Source organism: Bubalus kerabau, chromosome 14 (assembly GCF_029407905.1).
Source record: "Bubalus kerabau isolate K-KA32 ecotype Philippines breed swamp buffalo chromosome 14, PCC_UOA_SB_1v2, whole genome shotgun sequence".
NCBI classification, from domain to species: Eukaryota; Metazoa; Chordata; class Mammalia; order Artiodactyla; family Bovidae; genus Bubalus; species Bubalus kerabau.
The window spans coordinates 63089734-63116856 of record NC_073637.1 but is presented as its reverse complement, the minus strand read 5'-3'; the positions used below and the strand labels follow the sequence as shown (position 1 = coordinate 63116856).

Here is a 27123-nt window from a genome sequence, read left to right as displayed (position 1 = left end):
TTAACATACATATTATTTGGTGAAGGATAATCTTGAATTGTTCTCCATTTTGATAAGCTGGTTTGGTAAATTTTTTATATAGGACCTATTTTGTTCTAAAACATTAAGAGATTTTTATGTCTTATTCTCAAAGAAATACAATGATAAGTTTTCTAGATAGATTGTCACTATAGTTTGCTTGTATTTGTTTGCTTATATATTTGGTGCTAAATATAATCCTTTATTAATATTCCGTTATATCTCTATTTAAATACTAAATGATGTTGCCTTAGATCTAGGCTAAAACTGTTGTACTTTTTGAAGTTTATGCAGAGAACAGAAGATATTCTTTTTAGTTAATATAGAGATATATAAATACCAATTATATTCATTGAGACACAAAAATGTATAAGGGTATACCCTTTCATTAAATCATTAGATCATTTAAAATAAAAACACACTGGAAAAAATCAGTTTAATTTTAAAAAAGAATTTAATTTACAGTGTTAATATAGTTTCCTAATGAAAGTCCTCGATTCTGGGGATCCATTTTAGTTACCAATCCTTAGTCTTTCTTTGGGTAAGTAAAACTAATCAACTGATCACTTATCACAGGTTTACCTCTCAGGACCAGTCCCAGGCAAAGTGTGGGAACCACATTTCAGAGGCATCCCTATCCTTGTGTTTTAGCTTTCTCTACTTTTAAATGTCCAGCTAAACAGTGAAGCACTGAGTTGATTACAGGGTAAATGCATTTTCAGTCTTTTATAGTTTTATGAATAATTTACTTTAGCTTATGAATATTTTAAATTTAATACACATAATTATCTTAGTAACTATTTTTAAGTATATTGGATGCATAACTCCCCAACTTCTTTATCTGCTCCTTTGTGAAGTAAATAAATCCATTTGGAAGGCTTTAAAAATACATTTATAAAACTTTACATTTTATTTAAAACATTTATACCTTTACTTCAATTATATTAAGGAAGAAATTTTAAAATAAAGAGGAAATCTGTTCATCTTCAGTAGACCAAATGTAACTATTTACTATAATACTTTAAATGCTTCAGTTTCAATATTAATACAAGTATGCAGAAAACTTGAGGACAAATCATGGAACCATTAAGACAGCAGAAGAATTTTAATATTAGCCCTCTAATAAAACAAACGATTCAACTTCTCCTTTTGTGTCATATTAATTCAAATTCAAATATATGGCATAATTCAAATATATGGTATAATTCAAATATATGGCAAAGCATTAAGCTTTTCTATGTAACACACCTCATTTTTCATTTTTATCTGACCACAGATCTGTAGATAGAAATTTCTTCCTAGTACAGTGCACTCAGTTGTGCAAACTTATCTTTTTAGGGTCAAAGAAGAACACAAACCACAGACGACACAGTAAGTAAACGTATTGAAGAGTTCAGTAGGCTTGACTTCTGTAGCTTTGCCCCATTCTGCTTCCTGCGCCTTGGATGGTATTAGCTCACACTAATACTGGAGAGGCTGCAGCTAGTGTGTCTCTGCTTTCTGACCCTCTGGCTTGTAAGAGAGCTGCTGCAGCTTCTTAACTTCATCCACACACTGACTAGATGTAGTTTTTTGCTGCCTGCTTGTGGACTGATTAAGTGTTCAAACTTAATTTCCCTATATTCTGACTGCCTGGATGATGACTGAAGCTCATATTTCCATTGGCTGTAGCTTCTGTGCCTGTGTATTTTTATTAGTATGGATAAGAAAACATTTTCCTACAGTTGTTTTATTCATTTGGTTATTCAGTCACATTATTTGCTTATTTAAACAGGTGGTTTCCCTTTAGTGGGATCACTGAACTGGTAAATAACGTTCTTCAGCCCCAGCAAAAACAACAAAATGAAAAGGAGCCCCAGACGTAAGTAAGCTGATCTGTACAGACTAAATATTATCTCTGATAGCATAACATACTGAAGAGTAGGTATTAAAATACAGCCCTCGAAACAGCATTCCTCAGAAATGTTGTTAGGTAACAATGGTAAACATTGTTAGGTTATGAAGATGATATTTTCACCTTTTATGCTTCATATTCCATGGAAATATTAAAAGAAAACAGGGTAATTTATAGGGTAGTAAGAATAAAGAGGTAATTCTCTCCCCAACTTTAATATAAATTACATTATGTGTATTTATCCAGTAAAATATTATCCCAATAATGCAATATATTCCAAAGCATGTTTCTTTAAAAAATAATTCCTGAAGATATAAGATGTATTTACCCCCTCCCCCCACCCACAGCCCCTGATTCAATCTTCGTTCAAGTTTATACAGGTGTTTTTTTTTTTAAAGGCTAGGAGAATTTCTTTATTGTAATACTTCTGACTGTCTAAATATGCTACAAAGGTGTTAGTTAGAATATATAATCTTAACTAAATTTCTGTGACTACTAAGTCCTGTTTTCACTGAACATTTCATTAGATTATGAAACATAATTTGGGAAATGCAGCAATTTATTCTCACATTGGTCTGAAACATTAAAATATGTCAATTCCATTTATTTCAGTTATTTCTAGATTGAAACACATTCTTTAAAAAGTTGTTCATACTTGTATCTTTTTAACTTTGTGCAAGAAATATTATTTATGTTGTAAAGTGGAAGTTACTCGGAGAATGTGAGAAAGATTGCGTAGATATAAGTTCCACTCTCCCCATGATAATTGCCATCTTACTCAGAAATGCTGTTACCAGTCAGCCTTTGTGCTTTCCAAAAGTAGGAATTATGTTTGTGGAGAAGATGGTTTGGTTGTAGGAATGGGCAGGTTGAAAGTGACACACGCTCTAGGAGAGAACAAGAATAGCTACCAGGAACCTTAAGATGAAACATTCAGAAAAACATTAATATTTTTGCCTTTAATCCAAACTAGAAGGTAATGTCTTTTTGTTTTGCTATTGTTGAGGGTAACCCCTCATCCATTTTGTGTTCTCTTGTATGCATTTTATTTTAGCTTTTGTCAGTGTTTCAGTTTCAGTTGAAGTAGAAAACTGTATTGTGATATGCTCCTCCTAATAGTTGATAATGTAGATGTATAGTTGAGACTGTTGCTATATTTAAGCCAGTTGAAATCAAGACCCGTGTTTGTCTTGTCTACATTTTATCTTTGACATCTAGCAGAGTGCCTGACCCACAGTAAGAACTCAGTAAATGTGTCTTCACAACTGATTTTATGTTTTATCCTCTTATAAGAATAATATGTTCCAAGGGATAGAAATAATTTCTTTAATCAGCAAGAATAGTGTTAAAATTGCACAAAATATTATTGTTTTGCTCATTTTTCTCTAAGGCACTGAAACATGGTAACAGAGTAAAATCAATAGCAAAGTATAATTAGATGCAACTTTGTCTCAATTTAAAATGATGTCAGTTATGTATCTTCTTTGTATGTTTTAGAAAATAATAAAGATTAAATTACATTATTTAGTAGATTACAGTAGATATTAAATAAATTAGATATTTTGTTAGTAAACTTAAGAAGTGATTTCTAATTACTGAAACAAAATAACATTTGATTGGCATAAGCAAAGATCAAGGCATATTTGAAATGAAATAGCTTTATTTCAAAATAAAAATAATACAATTTGCTTTGATTTTTGGCTAGGAATATTTTAGGAGAAGAGACTAGTACTTTGTGATGTTTTAAAAATTAATTTTATATTAATAAATATTATTTCCATTAAAGTTTTTTGGACAACTAATTCATTTTCCTTGTTCTGTGACCTATACAGTTTAAAAAAATCAGAACTAATAGGTTCTCTTACATCTCTTCATCTTACAGTCTTATTGTGCTAAAGATTTCTGATACATAAGTTTTTAGTAGCTTTCCTTTTATCTTTCTGATCTACAGATGAGGGTTTCTTCTGAATCTTCTTTAATTCATCTTCTTTTCAATCAGAGTCTAGGATTTCTTATTTCCAAATCATCTCAAGGTTTCTCTCTTTGACTACCATTTGAGTGGGATAGCATCCAATCTGCTTGTTCACTTATCTATTAAATTATTTTGGAGCATTGTATTCTAGGTATTTATTTTAATTTATAAATGTCAGAAAGTACAACTTATGCTTTTCATATTTTGTATAAACATTTCACAGTAGAATAAGTAAGTATTCTCTCAGTATTGAAAATCTAATATTTCCTGAATAGTAATTTCATTTTAATGAATTCCTGTAAATCCCATGATGTGATTATTTAAAAGTTTAATGATGTAGGTTCTTTGAAGTCCATAATTTTGAAGCTTGTTTATTTCATAGATGTTTTTAAAAAATGTAACAGGAATGTAATTTTGAATTTTGAATATAATTTTGATTTGGGTATTTCATGTGAAAATGTAGGTATAAGTATAATAATGTATCCAACTTTGACTTTCCATAAATATTAAAGTATAGATAATGGATTGAGCTGATTTTCAGTTGTCAGTTCATTCAGCCTTTGCAGAAATTGCCTAATATACAAATTAAGTAATTTTAAATTCTTTTCTTTCTTTCACTACTTTTTTGGTTTAACATCAAAATGTAATTGTCTGTAAGGCAATGTAATATACATTATATGTAGAGTGTAAAACAAGTCTTTGAATAATTAAAAAGGGTATACTCGGAAAAAATATAAATGATTTTTAATGCAACTGTTATTTTAACTTGGTGCTCCCAATATGTAACTTAGTATCAAAGATACAAATAAACTAACCAATTGGATTAGTTTGACTTTGAACCATCGTGTTTTATTCAGATTGTGACATGTTAAATAATAAATGTACTTTTGAAATAGTAGGGAAAAAAAATGGTAAGGGGAAGAATTTTTTAAGCTTAGGGAACATGACAGGTGAAAGTTTTAGTAGTGAAGGGTTTGAGAGACACAAAGAAGACTAGTGTGGCTGGAATATAGTGGACAAGAGGGAATGCGAGACCAGGTGTAGAACTCAGACAGGGCAGTGTTCTTCTGGAGAGTGAGAAGGAGTTTAGATCTGAATCACAGTATAAAGGGAACATACTGAACAACTTTAGACATCAGAGTGATATGATTTAATTTATGTATAAAAATCAATCTGGCTGTTCTATGGATAGCGTGCGTGAGGATGGAGGTTCAGAGAGTAGCGAGGAGGCTTTTGTGAAGGACTTGGCTAGAGATTATGATGGCTTGGACCAGGTTGATTACACTGAAGAGGGAGGGAAGTGGATTGAGGGTATATTTGGGGATTGAAATGATGTAATTTGTTAGTGGAGTAGATTTAGAGGAAGTTAGTAAGGAAGATGAAAGAACCAAAGAGGACTGCCAGATTTCTGACTGGAAGAATTTATTGGGTGGTGATACCATTTACTATGATCAAAAAGCAGAAAGGGTGAACTGGTTAGAAGTAGAACTTAAAGCTGAAGTTTTAAATTTTAAAAGTCTAAGACGCTAATAAGTCAACCAACTTTAAAGGAACGATATGGATTAACTGGAGATAAAACTTCTGGAGTTGTCAGTATGGTGTATAAAGCTTGAAGAGTAGAGAAGATGACCCAGTGAGAGAGTGTGTGATGAAGAGCAGATAAGAATGTCCAAAACTGATGAGCCCAAAACAATTCAGGTTACTAGGAATCCAGGGATAAAAGGACTATGGTTCCTGCTCTGAAAGGTTTGACCTTCAAACATGCTGATAAGTAATGAAAAACAATATTGTGGAGACTTCTGGTTTCCTCCTTGATATACAAAGAATTTGGAAGCTGTCACTCCTATCCTTACAAGAAAAGAGCTGGATAAATGGAACAAACTGAAAATCAACTCTTCTTTGATCTATCAGAAAAGTGAGGTCACGGGACAAATCAGTGCCCTGACAACTGAAAGGAGAGGTAAATAGAGAGAATTTCTAGGAGTAGAACCCACTGGGGCCAAGAACTGGTAGGAAGTTGTTGAAATACGGAAAGCTGAGTGTAGAATAACTTAGGAGTTAAAGATTCCTGGAAGTCCAGCCTTTAGGGAGCCCCCACCCTAGATTTATGAGTTTTACTTCCATGAAAGTAAAAGTGAAAGTTGCTCAGTTGTGTCTGACTCTTTGTGAGTCTGTGGACTATACAGTCCCTGGAGTTCTCCAGGCCAGAATACTTCTTCCAGGCCACTCCTTCTTCAGGGAATCTTCCCAACCTAGGAATGGAACCCATTGCATTGCAGGCGGATTCTTTACCAGCTGAGCCACCAGGGAAGCCCAAGAAAGTGAAAGATGCTCCCTTTCTTTGTGAGTCCGTGGACTGTATAGTCCATGGGATTCTCCAGGCCAGAATACTGGAGTGGGTAGCTGTTCCTTCTCCAGGGAATCTTCCCAACCCAGGGATCGAACCCAGCTCTCCTGCATTGCAGGTGGATTCTTTACCAGCTGAGCCACCAGGGAAGCCATCCATGAACTCTACCAAATTCTCAAGCTCAGTGAAAAATTCTCTCTTACTTCCAGCAATGGACGGGATAAGCAACCATTTTTGACATATTCCAAGAGATTTTCATTCTGAAAGGAAACTACTTAACCAGAGCCCAACCAACATGAGAGTAGAGAAATAACCTAATTACAGTCCTCTCTAACCTTCCTATTTCTCCCAAAGGGAAAAAAAAGCTGAGAAGCATTTGTGACAGTCATAGACCAGGGGCAGTAGCCCCTGAAAAATTTAAGACTTACTTATGGGATTCTAGAATTCTTCTCTTCCCCGTGGCAGTTTAGCAATCCAGGCTGCTTCCGTCTTGTTGGCAAGCCAATTAGAACTCATAGCTATTAGGTTTGCTGCATCTGAGCAAGAGAGAGAAGGGAGAACTCACATTCATTCTTAATTATGTAAAACAGGAAGTGAGGTAGGTTACCTTTACTCACAGTTCATTGCCCAAAGCTTGTTACAAGGCTCTTAACTAACTGCAAGGAAGTCTAGAAGGTCCATGTCCTCATGAAGAGAGGCGACTCTATTTATAGTGAGCACTAGTAACATCGACAGCTTCCCAGGTGGCTAAGTGGGTAAAGAACCCACCTGCAATGCAGGAAACACAAGTTTGATACCTGGGTCAGGAAGATCCCCTGGAGGAAGAAATGCCAACCTACTCCAGTATTCTTGCCTGGAGAATCCCATGGACAGAGGAGCTTGGGGGGCTATAGTCCATGGGGTTGCAAAAGAGTCAGCCACAATTAAAGTGATTGAACCCACACAGTAATATCAACTGCAGTTAGGTTTCGTTTGATTCTCATTTATTGCAATGAGGTGTTAATTTCTGGATGCCAAACAACTTGCCAAAAGAATGCTGCTGTAGCAAAGATAACTCCAGTCCCCACTCTTAGTTCTCTTGGTTCTTCTGAAACTGCTGTAATGACTTGAGATCAAGGTCTGATTTGTACAGTACTGAAAGTTAAGGTTAATAATGTGAAGAAAATTCAAATACAGAAGTATCCTCTCACAGAAAGGAAATTAATGGTATATGGTGTTTCAAGGAGTACCCCTACAATTTTGTCAGTGGGATTACAAGGAGATCTTTTTGCATTCTCCTAGGTGGCAGGACCCTGGCGGGCTACAGCCCCCGGGGTCGCAAAGAGTCAGACAGCTGAGGCTGCACATGTGCAGGTGGCAGTGAAAGGAGATTAAAAAGGGTTAACAGTGAAAGTATATGAAAGCATACTGAGAACATTAGAGATTCCAAGGAACAATAATAAATAAGATAGTTAACAAAATAATTTTTAAAGGAGGAACAGAGATACTAGAAAATCATTCTTCTGTTCTTGGATGGAAGCTGTCTACTTTGGTGTGTTATCTGCTTGATCCAAGAGTTGGTTAGCTCTTTCTCTTCAAAGACTATTTCTGGGAGATTCTTAAGACTCTTTTATTTAAGGTCTCCTGACAGAGCAGATTTCCAACAGTTCATGCAAAATTGTTTGTGTCTTTTTAGTTGTGAAACGTGAGTCAAAGGATCAACATTTTTGAGGCTTTTGCTGAAGTGCTAATTGTTAATGTGACTTATTATACAGTCTTTTCCATCATAACACTGAGGTAGTTTTTCTCTCCTTTCTCTTTAGAAGACGAAATCTGTAGATTTCATGTCATAGAGTGTCCCTTAGAAGGAGAAGGCAATGGCAACCCACTCCAGTACTCTTGCCTGGCAAATCCCATGGACGGAGGAGCCTGGTAGGCTGCAGTCCATGGGTCCCTAGGAGTCAGACACGACTGAACGACTTCACTTTCACTTTTCACTTTCATGCATTGGAGAAGGAAATGGCAACCCACTCCAGTGTTCTTGCCTGGGGAATCCCAGGGACAGCGGAGCCTGGTGGGCTTCCGTCTATGGGGTCGCACAGAGTCGGACACGACTGAAGTGACTTAGCAGTAGAAGGATGTTTTGGAAATCCTGCTTATACCTTTTGTTGATAAGACTAAGTGTATAACCTGATCCCTTTGCTTAATCATGTTAACTTGCAGTAGGGCTGATTTTAGGGTCAAAAGTGAAATTTCTTAATGTGTGGGCAGCTTATTATTAAGTTATATAAGAAAGCTGATGGACCTGCCTCAAAATTGATTTTATTCTTTGGAAGGCTAATGACAATGGAAATTGAAGGGTCACTGAAAGTATTGTTAATTTTACTTAAAAACCTGGAGAAGGCAATGGCAAACCACTCCAGTACTCTCCCCATGGATGGGGAGCCTGGTGGGCTATGGTCTGTGGGGTCCCAAAGAGTCAGACACAACTGAGTGACTTCACTTTCACTTAATTAAAAAAATTCTACTTGTATTTTTTTGAAGATTGAGGATGATATGGACAAAGATGTTTTCTTGTAAGCTATTGATGCTTGACTGATCAAAGCAGTTGATCGAACTTGTGACATAGTGAAAGCAGTTTCTCCACATAAATATGTTTCCAGGTCCAGCATAGATATTCTTCAACCTGAGTGGTCTAAAATTGACTACATCTGTCATGTACCTTAGGTTAGAACCACCTTAAATTCCTTTTGGCTCCAAAAAAAAAAAAGAGAGATCAATAAATAAAGAAAAATGGTGATGATAGATCACTTGTTCAGACAGTGCATTTAGAAAAATTGATAAAAGTATCAAAGTGCTTATTGCCAAGTAAAGTTTTTATTAAAACATAGTATATGTAGTGATAAGTGCACAGTTTGAAAATATATAGCTCACTGAATTGCCAGACAGTGAATATATCTGGAAACCATCACTGAATGCAAAAAGAAGAACATTGCCATACTTCCAGGATCTCTTTCTCATGCTCTCTTCCACAGAGGGCTCTCTCTCACCCCTGGGAGTGACTTTTTAACTTGAATTTTTTTAACACCACATAATATTTTGCGTATTTATATTTAGACTTCAAACAAATAGAATCATGTGGTATATTGTGTCTATAATATTTTGTTTAATGTGTTTGTGAGATCCATTCATATGATTGCATCTAGTTGTATTTCATTCATTCTCATGACTGTATGGCACTCTAGTATTTGGATATACTACAATTTATTTTTTACTATTTCTGTGCAGTGGGATTGTTTCCAATTTTTGGCTGTGAGTAGTGCTGTGATATCGGAGAAGGCAATGGCACCCCGCTCCAGTACTCTTGCCTGGAAAATCCCATGGACAGAGGAGCCTGGTAGGCTGCAGTCCATGGGGTCGCTAAGAGTCGGACATGACTGAGCGACTTCACTTTCACTTTTCACTTTCATGCATTGGAGAAGGAAATGGCACCCCACTCCAGTGTTCTTGCCTGGAGAATCCCAGAGATGGGGGAGCCTGGTGGGCTGCCGTCTCTGGGGTCACACAGAGTCGGACACGACTGAAGCGACTTAGCAGCAGCAGCAGTGCTGTGATATATGTTCAGATGCCATTATTTCTCATATTATTTGGAAAATTTTTCAGTTATTTGGAACAGTGAAGTACTTCAGCTATTTAAAAATATTTTCAAACATTAAATCTAGTTACTATGTCCGGGTCCCTAGTTTCCCACTTATTTATTTGATAATACTGTAGGTACTGTTTCTGTCCATGCCCTAGTGCTTGATGTTTCAGTGCCTCTGCCTCTGACCAAGAAAGAGAGAGAGACATTCCAGGCAGAGGAGCAGGATGGTATGATCAGATCTGTATTTTAGAAACACATTACATTTGTAATAGTCGCTTAGGCAGCTATTTAGAAATTCAGAGGAGAGACTTGGTATGTGACTGGGATGGCCAGCTGTATGACATATGTTTTTATTCTTTTATAATAATAATAATTATTATTTTATTATTATTATTACTCTTAGCTGATTATGAAAGCAGTAACTTTCATACTTTTTTTAAAAAGCTTGCATTCATAAAAAATATATATTTTGCACTATAACCCAGTATATACATACCTACATACATATATATGTAATAGAAATAAGATTTATAAGAAATCGTGCACTCTTTCCAATGTTTTGATCTAGTTCATTAAACTGTGAGTCCTGGCTTGCTAAATTTATTTTATGTCCTTGTATTGGGTTGCACTCTGCTGTTTGAAAAACACTCTGTAATGTGTGTGACTGCATTTAATGGTTACATTCTATAACTGTATGCCATGAGCTTATAGAAAGCACAACTTAAAACTCATCATCTGATGAAAGTCAGTGTTACACAAATCATGAACCCCACCCCCCAAAAAGATGAATGGGAAAACAACAACAGCAACAAAAATCTATGTGACTGGGCATAAAATTACCAGGAACGGCAGGATTACTGGGAACTAACAGATTGAATAATGTCTGTTTCTTAAAGAACTCAGAATGAAGAAATTACTTTTGAAAACACTGAATTCAGTGAGCTGCTTTGGTGAGGGTGGAGAAAATAGACACGAAAAATTTGGATGAAATAGCTTTTTGAATTAAAGTGGAAAAAACTATTTCTAAATTGATATATTATTGCATATGTCTTTAAATATTTGTAAGAAAAGTTTTAAATTAAATATGAGTATTATCTTTGACTCTTTGTATCAGGGATCTACAAAATATGACCTGTAGGTCAAATCCTGTCCATTGCCTATTTCTGTAAATAAACTTTTATTGGAACACAGTCAAGCTCATGTCTTTGTTTGCTTTTCTGTGACTATTCTCACATCTGTTTGGCAAAGTTGAGTAGCTGTGACAGATCCACAAGGCCTACAATATCTACTATCTGGGAATTACATATTTACCATTATATTTATATTTATAAGCTTAAATATATGTTTATATTCCTAAGATCTTTTATACCTTTCATTATATTTGGAGTTTGGATTCTAACAATGTTGTTTTGGAGTACGAACAAACCAAAAACCAATGAAACAAAATATAGACTCTATAAATAGACCATTGCACATGTAGGAACTAAATATATGATAGACTGCTATTACAAATCAGTGGACGAAAGGATGGGCTATTTAATGGTACTGGGAAAATAGAGTCTCTATGTGAAAAAGATTGAAATTAAATTCTTGCATTACATTACATATAAAAATAAACTTTAGATCAATTAAAAGCCTAAATGTGAGAGGCAAAATTATAAAGCTCCTAGAAGAAATTATAGAATTTTTTTGTGACTGACTTAGGGGTAAGTAAGAATTTTTTTTATAGCCGGCCACCAAAACCACAAACCATACAGGGAGAAACTGATGTATTGGAATGCATCAAAATTAAAGAATTGTGCTTAACAAAGAATTAGAAGTTATTTGTCAGACTAGAACTTTTGCTACGCTCAATTTATAAAGAATTAGCATACAGGCTATACAAAGTTCTTCTACAAACAAGCAAAACAAACAAAAAAAGTCCCCCAGGAAATCCAGTAGAGTTTTGGTAAAGGATGGCATGAGTAGGTAGTTTATAGGTGGGACAGTCCAACTGGCTGAACTTCATTAGGAGTCAGAAAAACATAAACTTAAAAAAATAAAACATTTCATATACCCAAGCTGTAAAATTTTGTTAAGTTGAATAATATCACATATCGGCAAGGATAAGAGGAAACTGGAACCGTCATACCCTGTTTGCAGGTGTGCTGAGTTAAGCCATTTGAGAAGGAAGTTTAGAAGTATTTACTGAACTTGAGTATATCTATTATATTCCTGCATACATTCCTTAGAGAAAAACATGTATGTGTTTGTAAATATGTCATTACAGAAATATTATAACTTATTGGAAATACTGGGTTGGCCAAAAAGTTCATTCATCTGTGAGATGTTATGGAAAAACCCAAACGAACTTTTTGACTGACACATGTTACAGAGCAGCAGTCCCCGTCATTTTTTGGTACTAGGGACTGGTTTTGTGGAAGACAATTTCTCCATGAACTGGGAAGTGGGGGGATGGTTTTGCGAGATTCAAGCACATTACATTTATTGTGCACTTTATTTCTATTTTGTGGCTGCTGCTGCTTCTAAGTCGCTTCAGTCGTGTCCGACTGTGCGACCCCATAGACGGCAGCCCACTAGGCTCCCCTGTCCCTGGGATTCTCCAGGCAAGAACACTGGAGTGGGTTGCCATTTCCTTCTCCAATGCATGAAAGTGAAAAGTTGAAAGTGAAGTCGCTCAGTCGTGCCCGACTCTTAGCGACCCCATGGACTGCAGCCTACCAGGTTCCTCCGTCCATGGGATTTTCCAGGCAAGAGTACTGGAGTGGGGTGCCATTGCCTTCTCTGTATTTTGTGGCAGTCTCATGATATTCTCCCTGGAGAAGGAAATGGCAGTCCACTCCAGTCTTCTTGCCTGGAAAATCCCGTGGATGGAGGAGCCTGGCAGGCTACAGTGCACGAGGTCTCAAAGAGTCGGACACACCTGAGCAACTTCACTTCACTCATGATTTTCTACCTTGAATGTTGGGTTCCAGTTCATGCTCCTATGCGAGTCTAATGCCACCTCTGGTCTGATAGGAGGTAGAGTTCAGACAGTAATGCGACCGATGGGGAGCGCTGTAAATTCATGTTTGTTTCACGTGTACAGCACAGTGATTCAGTTATACATGTTAAGTCTATTCTTTTCCAGAATAAAGTGCTAACTTTTAAAAAACAAGGGATGAATAAAATGTAAATAAGGAAAATTATATATCCATTCAAGTGTGAACTTCTAGTGGTTAGCACTCTGATTCTGCAGCTGAATTTTGATCTGGCTTTACTTACTAGCAGTGTGACTGTAAGCAAAAATAGCCTCTCTGTAGAACAGGAATAATAGAATATTTATAATAATATCTATCTATCTGATACAAAATAAGCCACAGACACATTGGCTATAGTCTATTTAGATTTTACTAGAAAAATTTAAAGACTGGTTCCTGAGGGAAAGGAAGTCACATTGGGGAAGGGGAAAACAATTAATTAAAATGGGAGCCAAGCATGAATCAGCGAAGCAACCTCATGATCAACTCTATTTTGGATACCTAAAGTTTAAAAAGAGAGAAAGAAAAAAAAAGGCATGTGTTGCAATCTATTCTGGGAGGAGGCAGGAGGATGTATAAAATGCATCCTGTAATGAGATGCACCATAGTGAGTCTAAAGGATGAGTAGCTTTAGCAGAAAGAAGGGAAAGAAACAGTGCAAAAAAATGAGGTTGAAGAGGTGAATGTGTGGGCGAACATTCAAGACTTTGTAACAGACTTCATAAGAAGTTTTTTCTTTTTCTTGAAAGCAGTCAGAAGCCATTAGAGTTTTTTAAGCAGTGAGATGACAAGATAATTTTTCTGTAGTATGCAGAAGGGGAGAAGTATGAATGTGAGTAGCCTAGCTGGGAGGCTAGGTGGGCATTGATGATAACAAGGCCTATGGTATTGAGCATGGATATAGAGACAAGTGGAAGGATTTAGGACACATTTAAGAAGTAAAATTGAAAGGACTTCATGATAGATTAATTATGCATTTGAAGGATAAAGGTGTTTCTAGAATAATTCTATATTTCAGGGCTGCATGATTAAATGGTGTCACAATTTATTGAAATAGGAAAAACTGGGAGGGAATTTGGCTTAATAGGAAAATTACAAGTTCACTTTGATATGCACTGAAATTCAAGTGGCGTCGAGACTTCCCAATACAGATGTGAAGTAGGCAATTGAATATTGAAGCTCAGAGGAAAAGTCTGAACTGAGGATTTACATTTATATGTAGGAGGAAAGTGAAGTCAGGCATGGGTAACACTGCCTAAGTAGACACAGAATGAAAAGAGAAGAGAGGCCTGAATCTTGACCTTCAAAGGAAAAAGAGCATGAAAGGCTAGAGAAACAAGGAGAAAACCGGAAAAATATAATGAAGGCCAAGTGGGCAGTGAACATAATTTCAAGTACTGTTGAGAACCCAGTAAGATGGAGACTAAAAAAATTTGTCCGTTAGTTTTAGGTACAGGGAGGCTGTTGGTAAACTTTGTGAGGATTAAGAAGTAGACTGGAAACCAGATTAGGTTGGTTGAAGATGACTGGGATGAGGAAGCAGAGATACAATTTGGTCTATGTATAAATGGGAAGGGGAAAAATGATCTCTTTGGCAAGGAACATGATTGAGCTCTTGAATCTGCTTGTACACCATCACTTCTACATATTGTAGTTTCTCATTTTATAGGACTGGAAGGATGACTACAAAAAAAAAAAAAAATCTCTGTAAAGTCCTCTCTTACCTCCTCAAACTATTGTAGATTAGTCCTGTCTGAACTTTTCACTTCTCTCTCTCTCTGCTCCCTACAGCAGGAAAGATTTGATCCCATCCCACAGCCCCAATAATGCTCCAGTGTCAGGGACTGTTACAGTTCTTATTGTGAGAGCGATTTCAATAGCTCTCATCTAGCACTTTGGGATACATAATCACTGATTTCTCTACTTATGTTACTGGCCTTCTCCCTATGTGTGAAAACTGGGGTTTCTATTTCCCTGGAGGCCCTACGTAGCACAGTTTGCTTCTACTTTTTGCTTCTACGAAAAGATTTCTACTTTTGTTCCAGTGTAACTTGACTTGGTAACTTGCCTAGTACTCCAGTGCCTCTAGAACTAAAACAGCATTTGCTCTAATTTTCTTCTTCTTTCTCTTTCTCCCAGAGAGGTTCAGCCATTTACTGAGCGATCATGCCAGAGATCATAAGTGTATAAACAGGTATACAGTAGAAATGTATAGTCACCTCACACGTAGAAAGATGATTCTTCCAAATGGTGGGAGAAGCTCTGATGCAGAGCTCATTCATGGTCCACTTAAAATCATGCTTGTTCTTGTACACGTTTTATGAACTTTGGTCTCTTGTAGTGATGCTTATTTTGTGTTACTAGAGATTCACTTAAACCTGGTGAAAGACCATCAGGGAAAAATAGTATGTTACCTGAAGTTATAGGAAAAAAAAACTGGCATAGCTGTTTGAATTTATTAATATTTGGTATGAAACTGGAAATATGCTTTTGTGGTTGCAGAGATAAAAGGACTTACATGGCTCTATTTTTAATTTACCTACTGACTTTAGGTTGGGGGCTTCCCATCTTATGCAGTGGTAAAGAATCCACCTGCCAATGCAAGAGGTGCAAGAGATGTGGGTCCAATCCCTGGGTCAGGAAGATACCCTGGATTAGGAAATGGCAACCTGCTACTGTATTCTTGCCTGGAAATTCCATGGACAGAGAAGCCTGGCAGGCTACAGTCCATGGGGTTGCAGAGTTGGACATAACTGAGCTACCGAGCGCACACACTGATTATAGGTTAGCACTTTGAAACTGACTGTTTTTTAAAAGTCAAACTTATTTAAGGTTATATTTATTACCAGTAAAATTCATTCCTTTGAGGCATACACTTCAGTAAATTCTAGAAAACATACACAGTAATATCTACCACCATAATCAAGACATAGGTTATTTTTCTCACCCCAAATGTTCCTTGCATCCATTTGTAGTCAGTCCCCTTGCTCTACTCCACTCCCTAGCAACCATTGATCTGATGTCTGTCCTTATAATTTTGTTTTTTTCTGTTACATAAATTAAATCATATCATATAAAATTGGACAATCTGTGATCCACAGGCCACATCTGGCCCACTACTTGTTTTTGTATAACCAGTGAATTACGAATGGCTTTTACATTTAAAAAATGTTGAAAAAAATTGTTTTTTTAATAATAATATTTTGAGATTATAAAAATGACATGAAATTCAAGATTCAGCATCCATAAATAATATTTTATTGGAGCATAGCTATATCCATTCATTTACGTATTGTCGTTGGCAGGTTTCTGGTTCACGCTTTTTAAATTGTGTTGAAGGTCTAGAGCCTATACCTTGCCTAACCTAGCTAAGAAGTCTTTGTTGAACCCAAGGCCACACTTTTCTTCAATGTTTTCGTTTACAAGTTTTATACTTTTAGTCATTGTATTTAGTTCTGTAATCTATTGTTTACAGTTTTGTAATACATTGAGTTAATTTTCATATAGGTATGAGGTATGGGTTGAGGTTTATTTTTTTACACAATGGATTTCCAATGACTATTTTTACACATGGATTTTCTGTTGTTTTAAAGGACTATACTTTATTGTTGAGTTACCTAGGCATCTTTTTAAAAAAGTAGTGACCATTTAAGTATTGGACTGTTCTGGACTCTGTTTTACTGTATGTGTTTATGCTTTACCAATATTTGATTACTTCTGTAGTTTTTATGGTAAGTCTTGAAATTAGGTAGTGTGAGTTCTTCAGTCGTTTTCTTTTTCAAAATGTGTTGCCTAATTGGAGAGTTTTGCTTTTCCATACAAATTTTAGATTTAGCTTGTCAATTTGTTTAAAGAATTCTTGCTGAGATTGTGATTTGAGATGACATTGAATCAATTTATAAAGAATTGATATCTTAATAGTACTGAAGCTTCTCATGATGAATATAGACTATTTCTCCTATTAATTAGATCTCTTTTAATTTTTAGTATTTTATAGTTCTTACCAAAGAAAGTCTGCTTATATTTTGCTAGATTAATACCTTAGACTTTTATTTCATTTTGATGCCATTTGCATACTACTTTAAAAAATTTTGATTTCCAACTGTCTATTGCTAGTATACAAAAAGGCAATTGTTTTTGTATATCGAGCATGTATCTTGTGACTTTGCTGCTGCTGCTGCTGCTGCTGCTGCTAAGTCGCTTCAGTCGTGTCCGACTCTGCAACTCCACAGACTGCAGCCCACCAGGCTCCCCCATCCCTGGGATTCTCCAGGCGAGAACACTGGAGTGGGTTGCATTACCTTCTCCAATGCATGAAAGTGAAAAGTAGAAGTGAAGTCGCTCAGCGACCCCATGGACTACAGCCTACCAGGCTCCTCCGTCCATGGGATTTTCCAGGCAAGAGTACTGGAGTGGGTTGCCATTGCCTTCTCTGTATGACCTTGCTAGACTCATCTATTATAGGAGTTTTTTTTTAATAGTTTCTTTGGGACTTTATACATAGACAATTATGCCATCTGCTCAGTTTAAAAATATTCCTTTCCAACCTCTATGGTTTAATTTTTATTGTTTTTCTTGCTTTAATGCATTAGCTAGGATTTCCAGTCTGGTGTTGATTAGGAGTAGTGAGAGACACCACCTTGCTTTGTTCTTGATTTTAGGGGGAAAGCACTCAGTATTTCAAATACAATATGATGTTAGCTGTAGACCCTTTTGTGGATACTGTTATTGAGTTAAGGAAGTTTCTGTCTATTCCTAGTTTGCTGATTTAGGCACTTTCTCAGCATATTTTGACATAATCATATGTTCTTTCCCTTTGTTGTTGTTATTAGTTGCTAAGTCATGTCCGGCTCTTTGCAACCCTATGAACTGTGACCCGCCAGGCTCCTCTAGCAGAATGGGATTTCCCAGGCAAGAATACGGGAGTTCCCAGCAAGAATACTGGAGTGGGTTGCCATTTCCTTCAGAGGATCTTCCTGACCCAGGGATCAAACCTGCGTCTCCTGCATTGCAGGCGAATGTTTAACCGCTGAGCCGCTGGGGTGTGAAATCACTTGTCAGGTCAGGGGCTCAGATAGGTCTGGATGGTGTTGGTATCTTTAGGGCTGTTTTCAGATTTCTCTAACAGAGAGCTCTTGCTGCTTTTTGCTTGGGGTGAATGCAGGCGTACTGTAAGTTTGTTTGTTTTTGTTTGTTTTGCTAAGCCTTCAGCTGTTCTTACCCACTTACATCACAGAGGGAGAGGGCCTCTCTCCATGTTCTTGCCCATTCCCCGGCAGCAGAATACTGGTGCTTATTTCTTGATACTGGGCTTGTGATAGGGTTGGGGTGTTCTGTTGTGTGTTTTCCATCTTCCATCTTTGACAGGCTCTGTCTACGAGGGCCTCAGGCCTCCTGCTCAGAGTACTTATTCCCTTTTCCCAAGTAAGGAAGTTGGCTTGGTGTCTCTGAATGGTTTAGGGCAGGAGTTTCTACCTCCCCCTTTGTGATAAAAGCCTTTGATCTGTGGGTAAGCTCTTGGCTGAAGATGATTTCCTGTCCCTCCTTCATGAAAAGAGGGGTTTTCCCCTCCCAAGCTTTTCCCTAGCTGCAGTAGATCTTTGCCTTTGTCCTGGGGATGACAGAGTTTACTGCCTTTTCCTGTGGCTTACAGCTTTGGCTTTTTTAGGAGAAATAGTCTGGGGAATTCCTGTGTTGTAGTAGCCACTAGTCAGTCACTTCTGTTATATTTGTACATATGCACCCCCAAAAGGTTCTTTTTGTTCTTATGTCCTGCTCTCATTGTTCCTCATGAATAACCAGTACAGGTATGTGGAACAGTGCTTGTGATCCTGGGCCCATAGCTATTCCAAATTGTCATGTTAGCCCTCACTTCACTAAAATTTTAGTGAATTTCCTGTAACTGTCTGGTGGCCACCTCTTTCTCCTGTGCTCTGCCAAAGGTGGAATAGTGTGTCCCGTTGTTCTTTGGAAGGGTTTGTCTTGGAGTTAAGATTATTTGCTTGTCTTATAACCCTCAACTCTCTAATGGGATCAAGAGAAGTTATGCTCTTGTAGATTATTTAGCCTTTTGTCCTTTTTAGGATGAGAGTGACATTATTTGCAGCTTTGTAAATCCTAAACATTAGTTCTGACTAGGAACTTTGATTTGTAAATCAAAATTATAGTTTTAATCATTTGAAACCATCTTGTATAAAGATAATAGTAAAAGTTTTATCACTATTTATTTTTAACTAGAATCAGGAAAGGCCTTACTTTTATTTCTACTGCCTAATTTGGTAGACTCCTAATATTTCAAGTGTCTTTGCAGCCAGCTTATGTCCAGACTGTTGAATAGATTTGGATAGTTAGTGAGACCACTCATCCAATGTTTTCCTCTCTGTTTTGATTCTTAATTGCATTCCAGTTGAGGTTCTGTCTCGGTGATTTGAAGTTGATAGGTTTTGGTTTCCCTGTGCAAGTCATATCGCTCAGTCTATTTCTGAAGCTAAACTCTTGAAAAAGTAACATTATAAATATTTCATGGTATATGATTGAAAACATTGCAGATAGTTGGTAGACATTTTACAATCACCTTTCAAAGAAGTATGTTAATTGTACTGTTTATCAAATTAGCATGTATATCAGAAGTTAGAACTAGTTACACTTTTACGATGTTGTGCACCATAAAAGATGTTATTATCAACAGAAAGTTTAAATTTTTATTCTTTATTCTTACATGGATTTTTCAGATATAAAATTGTGTCCACAGATTGTGGTAATTATTACTATTTTTTGAGACCATCAGGAAACCAAATTTTTCTTGTCTGTTTTCTCTGCAGAAAACTTCATCAGCAGTTTGAAATGTATAAGGAGCAGGTAAAGAAGATGGGTGAAGAATCACAGCAGCAGCAAGAACAGAAGGGTGATGCTCCAACCTGTGGCATCTGCCACAAAACCAAGTTTGCTGACGGATGTGGCCATAACTGTTCATATTGCCAAACCAAGTTTTGTGCTCGCTGTGGAGGTCGAGTGTCGTTACGCTCAAACAAGGTACAGGATGAAAGCTGAACTTCATAATTCTCTCATACTTAAGCTCATCGTGAATAAAATAGACAACTGAAATTAACATTCAGGTTAATCAATGAACAGAAACCTTCCCTAGTGTCTTCAGTTCAGATAAAAGAATTAAAAAAACTTTCCTCTGAATTAAAAAGCTATTTATCTCATTGTTTTTGTTCTTTAGCTTATGATCTTTTAGACTCATAGGATCTTAGACTTCCAAACATGAAGAGAATTTAGAGATCATTTGGCCTAATTCCTTATTTTATAGATGTAGATAACTCAGATCCAGAAGCACCAGGGTTCATTCTTAGAGTCACACAGCTGGTTAGTGTTTGAGTTCTGTCACAGCGTTTTCGATTACCTCACATGATTTTATCAGCTTGGTGGATCTGCTCTTCTTTTGGCCTATATTTCCTTTCTTTCTGAAGGAGGCTCTTTCTGGCTTTGAGATTCTATGTTTCATAATTTTATAGCTTTCGAGGCTACAATACCCTTTATGTTTGTTTTAACATTAATGAAAAAAACATTAGAATGTGGAATTTAAAGAAAAAATGTTAAGGCTGTGTTTCACACCTGTTTTAGATTTTTGTAGTTTATCCATCCACTTTAGGGAATATATTAAAATTTCCCAAAGAATGCTATGCTGAAATTAGCAAAAGAAGTGCTTTAAATGGTCTCAATTAGTTCTTTATAATTTGCATTTATCTCCTTCTTAGTAGGAGATATTTATCAATCAGTTCTTAGGGAGCTTAAAAATATGAAGCTGATGCTTTACATACATTACTTAGACATAATGGGAATTTGTTACCCTTTGTGATTTAATTTCTCCATTTTCTCATTGCTTCCCTTTTCTCATTCTTTTGTTTTACCCAGAACTAATAACTTTTCTTTATCTTTCTCCCTGGTTACCTGATTATTTTTCTTCTCCTTGACTAGTTGTGTTGGCTAGAAACTTTAGTATAATTTTGAGTGGAAGTGATGAGAAGAGACATTCCTATTTTGTTCTCATCTTGTGGAGAAAGCATTCACTATTAAGTATTATGTTAGCTGTCAGCTCTTCATAAATGTTGCTAAAAGTTTTTGTTTGTTTGTCTACCTTAAGAATAGATGTTGAATTTTGTCAAATACTTTTTCTCCGTCTATTGTGATTGATTATATGTTTTTGCTTTCTTTGTTAATATGGTGAACTACTTTGATTGATTTTGAAGTGTTAAACCAACTCTGTATTCCTGGAATAAATCCATTTGGTTATGATGGATTATATCTTTTACATGTTAATGAGTTAGATTAGATAAAATTATGTTTACAGTTTTTGCTTTTGTGTTTATGAAGGTTAATATCTGTAGCTTTCTTTTCTTGTGATGTTTGTCTTTGAGTTTGGCATTAGAGTAATGCTGACCGGATAAAATGAATTGGGCAGTATTTCTTTCTCTCCAGTATTTTAGTAGAGTTTCTGTAGAGTTGGTATCATTTATCCTTTAATGTTTTATAGATTTTACCAGTGAAGCCATCTGGGCAAACGGTTCTATTTTGGGGGGAAAGTTTTTAAGTACAGTTTCAATTTAGTAGATATAGGATTATTCAGGTTATCTGGTTTTTTTTCTTGAATGAGCTTTGGTAATTTGTATCTTTCAAAGAATTTGTTTAGTTCCTCGTACGTTGTTGACTTTATTAGTATCATATATTCCATTATCATTCTTTTAATGTCTGTATAATTTGTAGTGATGCTGCCTCTTGCATTCCTGATATTGGCAATTTGTATCTTCTCTCTTTTTCCCTCTTCAGACTGACAGATACTGACCTATTTTATTGATATTATCAAAGAACCAGTTTTTTGTTTTATTGATTTTTAAATTGTTGATTTCTTCTTTGATCTTTATTATTTGTTTTCTGCTGCTCACTGTGGGTTTAATTGTCTCTTCTTTCTTCTGGTTTCATAAGGTGGAAGCTGAGGTTATTGCTTTGAGATGTTCCTTCTTTTCTAATACAGGCCTCATGTGCTATTAATTTCCCCTAAGTACTGCTTCAGTAGCGTCTCTCAAATTCTAATATGTTGTCTTTTCATTTTCATGCAGTTGAAAAATTTTCTAATTTTACTTTTCTTTTTTAACTTATGAATAACTTAGAAGTATGTTATTTATTTTTTAAATATTTGAGGTGGAAGTTTCTAGAGATCTTTCTGTTCATGATTTTTAATTTCATTCTGTTGTGGTCCCAAATATACTTCATATGCCTTGAGTCCTTTGAAATGTACTGATACTTATTTTATGGCCCAGACTGTGCTTTATTTTGACAAATGTTCCATGTGTTTTGAAAAGAGTGTATACTCTGTTATTTTTTGACAGTGGTTTTAAATGTTCAGTAGGTCAAATTGTTTAATAGAGTTGTTCAACTCTACTAAATCCTTGTTTATTTTCCACATTGTTTTTTCTACCAATTATTAAAAGATGGGTATTCAAATATGTAACTCTCAGTTTTATCAACTTTGACTTTATATATTTTAAAGTTCTGTTTTTAGTTGCATAAGCAGTTGGGATCATTACATCCTATTAAATAATTGGCCCCTTTATAATTGTTAATGGAGAAGGCAATGGCAACCCACTCCAATACTCTTGCTTGGAAAATCCCATGGACGGAGGAGCCTGGTAGGCTGCAGTCCATGGGGTCACTAAGAGTCGGACACGACTGAGCGACTTCCCTTTCACTTTTCACTTTCATGCATCGGAGAAGGAAATGGCAACCCATTCCAGTGTTCTTGCCTGGAGAATCCCAGGGACGGGGGAGCCTGGCGGGCTGCCGTCTATGGGGTCGCACAGAGTCGGACACGACTGAAGTGACTTAGCACAGCATCAATTCAGTTCAGTTCAGTTCAGTTCAGTTCAGTCGCTCAGTCGTGTCCGACTCTGCGACCCCATGAATCGCAGCATGCCAGGCCTCCCTGTCCATCACCAACTCCCGGAGTTCACCCAGACTCACGTCCATTGAGTCAGTGATGCCATCCAGCCATCTCATCCTCTGTCGTCCCCTTCTCCTCCTGCCCCCAAACCCTCCCAGCATCAGAGTCTTTTCCAATGAGTCAACTCTTCCTATGAGGTGGCCAAAGTACTGGCGTTTCAGCTTTAGCATCATTCCTTCCAAAGAAATCCCAGGGCTGATCTCCTTCAGAATGGACTGGTTGGATTTCTTGCAGTCCAAGGGACTTTCAAGAGTCTTCTCCAACACCACAGTTCAAAAGCATCAATTCTTTGGCGCTCAGCCTTCTTCACAGTCCAACTCTCACATCCATACATGACCACTGGAAAAACCATAGCCTTGACTAGATGAACCTTTGTTGGCAAAGTAATGTCTCTGCTTTTGAATATGCTATCTAGGTTGGTCATAACTTTCCTTCCAAGGAGTAAGCATCTTTTAATTTCATGGCTGCAATCACCATCTGCAGTGATTTTGGAGCCCAAAAAAATAAAGTCTGACACTGTTTCCACTGTTTCCCCATCTATTTGCCATGAAGTGATGGGACCGGATGCGATGATCTTCGTTTTCTGAATGTTGAGCTTTAAGCCAACTTTTTCACTCTCCACTTTCACTTTCATCAAGAGGCTTTTTAGTTCCTCTTCACTTTCTGCCATAAGGGTGGTGCATAGCATAGCATAATTGTTAAATGACTTTCTTTATTCTTGGAAATATTCTTGGCTCTGAAATATTGTATTTTATCTGATCTTTCTGTAACCATTCCAACTTTGTATTGGGTAGTAGTAACATTGTTTATGTTTTTTCTTCTTGCCCAAGTGAGACTAAGCTTAAATCCCAGTTTTGTTATTTACTAGTTCTGTGATCTAGTATAAGATACTTAGTCTCTCTGCCTCAGCTTCTTCACCTGTAATAATAGTACCTATTTTACAAGGCTATTGTGAAGACAAAATGAGTTAATATTTGTGCAACACTTAGACATGTACCTGGCACATGCACTGAGTGCTTTTAAAGTGTTTTGCAGTAATTTCTATAGTATTGCTTCTTACCTAACAGGGATGTAGGGTCCCATGAAAGAACCTTTCACATATGTTTTCTTATTCAATTAAATGATCATATTTTATATTGGGTTAGTGTGTTCCTTGTTGCATACCTAAACTGATTCCGTCATTATGAATATATATGTAAAATATATAAGGTAATTCAAATCTTTAATCTTTGAAATGACCATTTAGTCTTTTTTTTTACATTTCTTTTTTTTAATTTAATTTTATTTTTTAACTTTACAATATTGTTTTGGTTTTGCCATATATCAAAATGAATCTGCCACAGGTATACATGTGTTCCCCATGATTCAATTGAAGATTCATTTGTAGTCATTTTAAAATATCCAGATTTTCTATTTGTTTAAAATTAAACTACTACTCCACAGCTGGTTTTTATTTTTCACATGAGATTTTAATGTCTTAAGGACCTTGATAATATTTCATATTTATACATTACCTTTGTTTTTCAAGCAACTCAATTCTAGTTTGATTAAAATCACTTTGGACAAATACAGTGAAACTTTAAATTGTGTTACTAAAATCTGATTAGAAGAGATTGCTAGTCCTTTTTTTTGAACTTTTTTTCCTTGGAGGCTTGCCAGTTCAAAGAGAAGAGGTATTTTGTTGATATTGGGTCATTATCCTTACTTTTCCTTTTTCCTTTAACAATTTCCTTGGGAGATTTTATTCATTTTCATAGCTTCAGATTCTATTATTTGCTGATGATTTACAGATGTGATTTCACTAGCTGGATTATTCTTTTGAGCTACAAGTCTATCTATGTAGCTTCCTGCTGAAAATCTATGCTTAGATGAATTAATAGTCACCTCATATTCACCTTATCTATACTTGCATTCATTATTTTCCACCAAATCTGCTTCTCATGTGTTTTTTTCTTTCAAGGAATTGCCTTCTTATTCTCCTGGTTGCTCAAACCAAGCTTTGGGAGTGCTTCTCTCTTTCTTCCTCAATCAGGTCTTAAGGGGCCATACTTCTCCGTATCTCCTAAACCAGTTTACTTCTTCTCTTGCTACTAATATGGTTCATACCACTATCACATATGTTTCTTACCTGAAGTATTGCAACAGCTTCCTAACTGTTCTTTCTGCTTCTAGACTTTTCTTCTTCCAGTCTGTCTGCACATTTTAGCAAAGTAAACACTTTATAAAATAGTAGCAATGTTGTGCCTTATTTATAAATTACATTGTAGATTTTGTGTTGACTTTTTATCCTTATTGGAAGATAGTAAAGATACAATGGTAGAGTAATATTTCATATGTGTATGATAGCTAAATTTTCCACGTATATGTTATAGCTAAAATTTAACCTGTATTATCTGTTAAGAGGGATTGAGTGTGTGCCAGTTTGCTTTAGTCGTGTCCAACTCTTTGTGACCCTGTGGACTGTAGCCCCCCAGGCTACTCTGTCCATGGAATTCTCCAGGCAAGAATACTGGAGGGGGTTGCCATGCCCTCCTCCAGGGGATCTTCCTGACCCAGAGATTGAGCTTGCATCTCTTATGTCTCTTGCATTGGCAGGTGGGTTCTTTACTACTAGTGCTACCTGGGAAGCTCTAAGAGGGATTAACTATTAGCAAATTCATTTATTAGACTTCATGTTTTTTTTCTTTTTTAAAACAATTTCTGCAGTGTGAGTTATTTTATGAAAGTATTATGCTTCTAAGCTTTTGCCAGATTATTAATATAGTTAACTGTGAAGACTTTAGTTCATACACATCAGTTATAATTTAGTCATTCCCAGCTGTGCTGTGCTTAGTCGCCCAGTCATGTCTGACTCTTTGCTACCCCATGGGCTGTAGCCCCCTGCAGGCTTCTCTGTCCCTGAGGATTCTCCAGGTAAGAATACTGGAGTGGGTTGCCATGCCCTCCTTGAGGGGTCTTCCCAACCCAGGGGTCATTCCCAGCTAACTTGTATCCAAATATGCCAGGCACGTTTGAGCTTTTGTACTTTTTACATATTCCATGTTCTTTGCATAAAATGTTCTCCCTCACTGGTCTTGCCAACATTCTCTTTATTACTTTAGAGGCCTACTTACATCTCAGAAGCTTTCAATTTTTTTTTCTTCCAAGTTCTGTTATCTCATCAGTCATTTGTGTTTCCGTAGTGTCTTATTCTTCACTTGCTTTCAGGCATCTTTCTGTTCTGCAGGGATTTGTTCAGTTCCCTCTCAATACATTTAGTTCCTTGATGGCAAGAACTGTCTTACTCACTTTTCATGTTTCATAAATCTAGTATAGTACCTGATACACATATGTGAGTGCTCCATAAATGATTTTTGTTAAACTAAATGGTCACCAGTAGTTTTCCTTGCCTGCATACAATTGCTTTTCTTTTTACAATAGCTTTTATATGACCTGTAGTTTTAACATTTGTAACAAATTAATCAGTCAAGATCATAATACAGAGGATGCATCTTATCCCTTCTACACAATATCCTGTGTTTTAATCAGCTAGAATATCAGATATAGAACTGTGTGTCAGGCACTCTGTATGGAGAGCTTTTCATATTGTTTAATTCTGAGGAAACTGTATAAAGTAAATATTAATTTCCTATTTTGCAGATAAGAAAGTAAAGGTCTAGAGAGTTTAAGAAAATTGCATAAGGTATACAACTAGAAATGTTTCAGAGAAACGATGATGCCTAAAAAGACATGATTTTAATTTTTAATTTATATAACTTATTATAATATATCAGGTCATTATTATTACATTATGAAGTATTATGATCATTATTTATGTTTAATTAAAGATGAATGTAATAATTTTAAACTTTACCCTATTTAAATATGTTCTCTTGAACAAATCATGCATCTTATTTATTTATTTAATATTCATTTCTATTATGGTTTATTACAGGATATTGAGTATAGTCCCATGTGCTATACACTAGGACCTTGTTGTTTACCCATTCTATATAAGTTTTCATCTGCCAATCCCAAACTCCCAGTCCATCCTTCCTTCATCTCCCCTACCCCTTGGAAACCACAAATCTGTTCTCTGTGTCTGTTTTTTGTATTGTAGATAAGTTCATTGTGTCATATTTTAGATTCTACATATAAGTGATATCATATGGTATTTGTCTCTTTCTGGCTTTCTTTACTTAGTATGATAATCTCTAGGTCCATGCATGTTGCTACAAATGGCATTATTGCTTTTTTTTTAATGACTGAGT

General features: G+C 36.2%; 1 protein-coding gene across 6 annotated transcripts in view; it reads left to right on the top strand.

The window, feature by feature from the left end:
* Positions 1-27123, top strand: part of RIMS2 (regulating synaptic membrane exocytosis 2) — a 611677-nt gene that overhangs the window by 103125 nt on the left and 481429 nt on the right. For 2 of the 6 annotated variants that reach the window (XM_055546480.1, XM_055546482.1), the window contains exons 2-4: positions 1357-1389; positions 1793-1879; positions 19695-19905. In XM_055546480.1, the coding sequence (XP_055402455.1) occupies positions 1357-1389; positions 1793-1879; positions 19695-19905 (331 nt within the window). Of the gene's footprint in view, positions 1-1356; positions 1390-1792; positions 1880-17928; positions 18045-18467; positions 18681-19694; positions 19906-27123 lie in introns of those variants that run through there. The other 4 variants (XM_055546481.1, XM_055546472.1, XM_055546475.1 and 1 more) reach the window with 3 other exon arrangements.